Source organism: Mizuhopecten yessoensis, unplaced genomic scaffold, assembly GCF_002113885.1.
Source record: "Mizuhopecten yessoensis strain PY_sf001 unplaced genomic scaffold, ASM211388v2 hete_36126958, whole genome shotgun sequence".
NCBI lineage: Eukaryota > Metazoa > Mollusca > Bivalvia > Pectinida > Pectinidae > Mizuhopecten > Mizuhopecten yessoensis.
The window spans coordinates 1-3,162 of NW_018484394.1; the positions used below are offsets into that span (position 1 = coordinate 1).

The window sequence follows — 3,162 nt, forward strand, 5'->3', positions numbered from 1 at the left end:
TCATGTATTTGAATTATATTATAACCAACTTTCAGAATATGGGAAATGTCATGTATTTGTACATTGAAAAGAATATTAAAGTATCACTACAGCTCATGAAAAGATTGTATAACTTCTTTTTGACATGCAGTAAATACACATATTTTGACGTATTCATTGATCATGACCAGACAAAATATTTCATCCCAGGACGTATTATCTTCCTCATTAAGTGTGGTCTGTCATGGGGAATGAAACATCTAGCAAATCACAGAATGCAGCTGCAGAGCCAAAGAAAACGACGACAGAAGATGAGACGAAGACGCCGACCGGAAGGGGGAGAAAAACAACACCTCAGAACGATGGAGACGATAAAGGAGAGGTCAGGAATAATAGTAGACCAGGGATTGTTCCCAAACCACTGACAGCACTTTCTAATAGAAGTGAGGTAGGCACAGAACATGACAGTCATGCTCGCTCAACCGGATCGTTTTTCAAATGATTGAATTACGTTGTTTGTAAATGACGCCTTGGCTCGAAAGCTTCATGTCGATGTATGCTAATTAACACAAGTGTAAATTGTACATGGCTTTCATATATTTTTCAGTACGCATTCATATTTACGATAATGATTTTAAGCTTACATTTACCAATGTTCACGTGTAATCAATGTAAATCACCAAATATTCCACCTGTGAGTATGGTAATGGAAACATGTCGTATTTAAAAAAACAAATACGCAATACGGTATATATGAGTAGTTGAATAGTGACGACGGTGAAAGGCATATCTGTAAGAAGTTCGTTAAATATGCTACTCTACCAATTGCTGTCTTCATAACTTCTATGCTTGTTTGTAGGAGGAATATGTTCGTTACCACGGAAACACTCCAATGGGACGGCTACAACGTAGTGACCTTTATCCGTTTTTTAAGTACCAATATAGACCTCGTAGGGGCAGGGACTATCGGTTTAGTGTGAAAACTGCGTCTACAGTTTCGGATGTAGATGTCTCACCCAACCATATCCCTGCTGACCCCCCAGTAGGAGAAGTGGATGAGTCGGAGCTGGATGATACCAAGCTGACAGAGGCCGATATTTACGACCGAGCAAGGAGCGTACGTATACGTCAAGATATCTGACTTCTTAAAAAGAGGTATAGTTATTTCAAATTTAGGGTAGCCATATGATTCAAATATTGTGTTGACAAGTTTACTTATTTAGTGAGAAAAAAAAATCTTCAAATTTGAATAATCTAGAAAAAGAAACAGGCGATTCGAAATGCAAGTTATTTCAACATATAAATATAGTTTGGTGAACCTTGACTGAGTTAATACGCGTGCTCTTTTATCTGCTGTTTGACATATTCTTCTTATAGCGATCAAATTTGTTCGTTATGTTGGCCATAGTGTCATTGAAAGAGGAATGATTAGTCTTAATTCAATTTTGCATTAAATATTGTCTTTACTGCATATTACATATCTATTGTACAGCGAGCTTGAATATGCTGTACTTTGGTATTGGACCATTTAAATACTTTACTCACTGAATACATCATTCAATAATTAACCCTATTCATAGCCACGATTAAATGAACAATAACATTGTTATCATGGTAGACAGGTATATTATGTCTATAAAATTACATTTCTTAACTAATATTACCATACACTGTGAGCGTGATAGTCAACTTCATTCATTTATAGATAACGCGGTTGTTTCCACTTCATTAGTCAATCCAAACGTTGATATTTTCGATAACATTCAACAGTTTAAAATATGATAAATGAAAGTTTTATTTTATAACAAACAAACAATAGACGTTTTAAAGTTGCAACGTTTCACGATTGTGTTGTCCCTTTGTCGGAAGCTTGACAAAGGGACAAATCAGTTTTGAAATCTTGCGACACCTTTTATACGTTCATTGTTCGTCTAAATGTATAAAGTAAAATTTTCAAACGGGACAAGTTTGCCTTAATTCATAATAATATCTATTTTGTTTTAAGGCACCTGCAACTTTGAATGACAGCTACAAACACCTAACCGACTACTTATTCAAAGGTATCGAGTTTATGAACCAACCTGATTTGTTAAAAACACGTGTGGTCATGATATGGTTGAGTAGACAAGATTTGACGTCACCCTTGTCTGGCCCTGCTGATTATGAAACCCCCGAAAAGGGCATCGTACGGTTAAGCAACAACACACAGTTTGAATACTCGCGCTTTCTGTCGATTCTGTATGAAAAGGCTGGCATTAAGTCGGTGGAAATATCGGGCGTATTCAAACCGATAAGTTACGAACCAGACAATGGCAAAGATCTCCCTGAAACCTCATGGATCGCTGTCTATCTTGATGGTAGATGGCAATTGATAATGCCGTATTTTGTATGTACCAGACGGAAACATACGTGGCTTTCATCGGAACCAACAAATAAAGAAACTATGAAGGACGATGGAGAGGGACCTGTTTTCAACTACTTTTACTTTTTGATGAATCCAAAGCAAAGCATCAACTGGTTTTATCCGAACGAACCAAAATGGCAACTGTTAAAGCGGGCATTACAAAAAGAAGAATACTTGGAGCTTCCTCTCTTCAAGTCAGAATTCTTTGAACTAGGCTTAACACTTGTTTCCAAAAATTCGTACAATTTGCATTCAGAAGAAGGTAGGGTAATAATAGACATTTTATCGCAGGAGGATCTTGCCGATGAGATCTATCTTTGGTATGATATAGCACTAGTTACCTGTACTGGGAAACACAATGTAGACACTCAGAAGATGATAATCCACGACAACCTCCAAAGGCTTGTGGCAATGGTTAAACACAAGGAGAAATGGATGTTCCAGATGACTTTGCCTATTGAGGGAGTGTACAAGGTAACAATATATGCTAGTGTTAATGGCGATGACTTCGGACCAATAGTCAAATTTCGACTACACTGTGAAAATCGATTTGACAAGTGTAGCATGCTTCCTGCTGATCCGAAGGAAGTCGGGTTCGGTCCAGGATTAGCTGCTAAGGACGGGGGGTTATTGTTTCCATCTCATTCTAACGGGTTTTACTCTGTCGGACACAGCACTGTTTTCACAGTATCGTTTGTGCTTGCAAAAGACATAGTCGAGGCAATTGAGGTGACTAGCACCCTTGCGCAGACAGAGGAAAAGGGGGTCAAAGGGTTCAC

At 37.9% G+C, this 3,162-nt stretch overlaps 1 protein-coding gene across 1 annotated transcript; it reads left to right on the forward strand.

Moving 5' to 3' along the window:
• Nucleotides 1-216: 216 nt before the first annotated feature.
• Nucleotides 217-3,156, forward strand: LOC110444461 (hillarin-like; the record flags this gene model as incomplete). Its single annotated transcript, XM_021488836.1, has 3 exons — nucleotides 217-427; nucleotides 839-1,096; nucleotides 1,985-3,156. Coding segments are annotated over exons 1-3 (1,634 nt in total), but the record flags the coding sequence as incomplete, so codon positions are not given.
• Nucleotides 3,157-3,162: the final 6 nt, after the last annotated feature.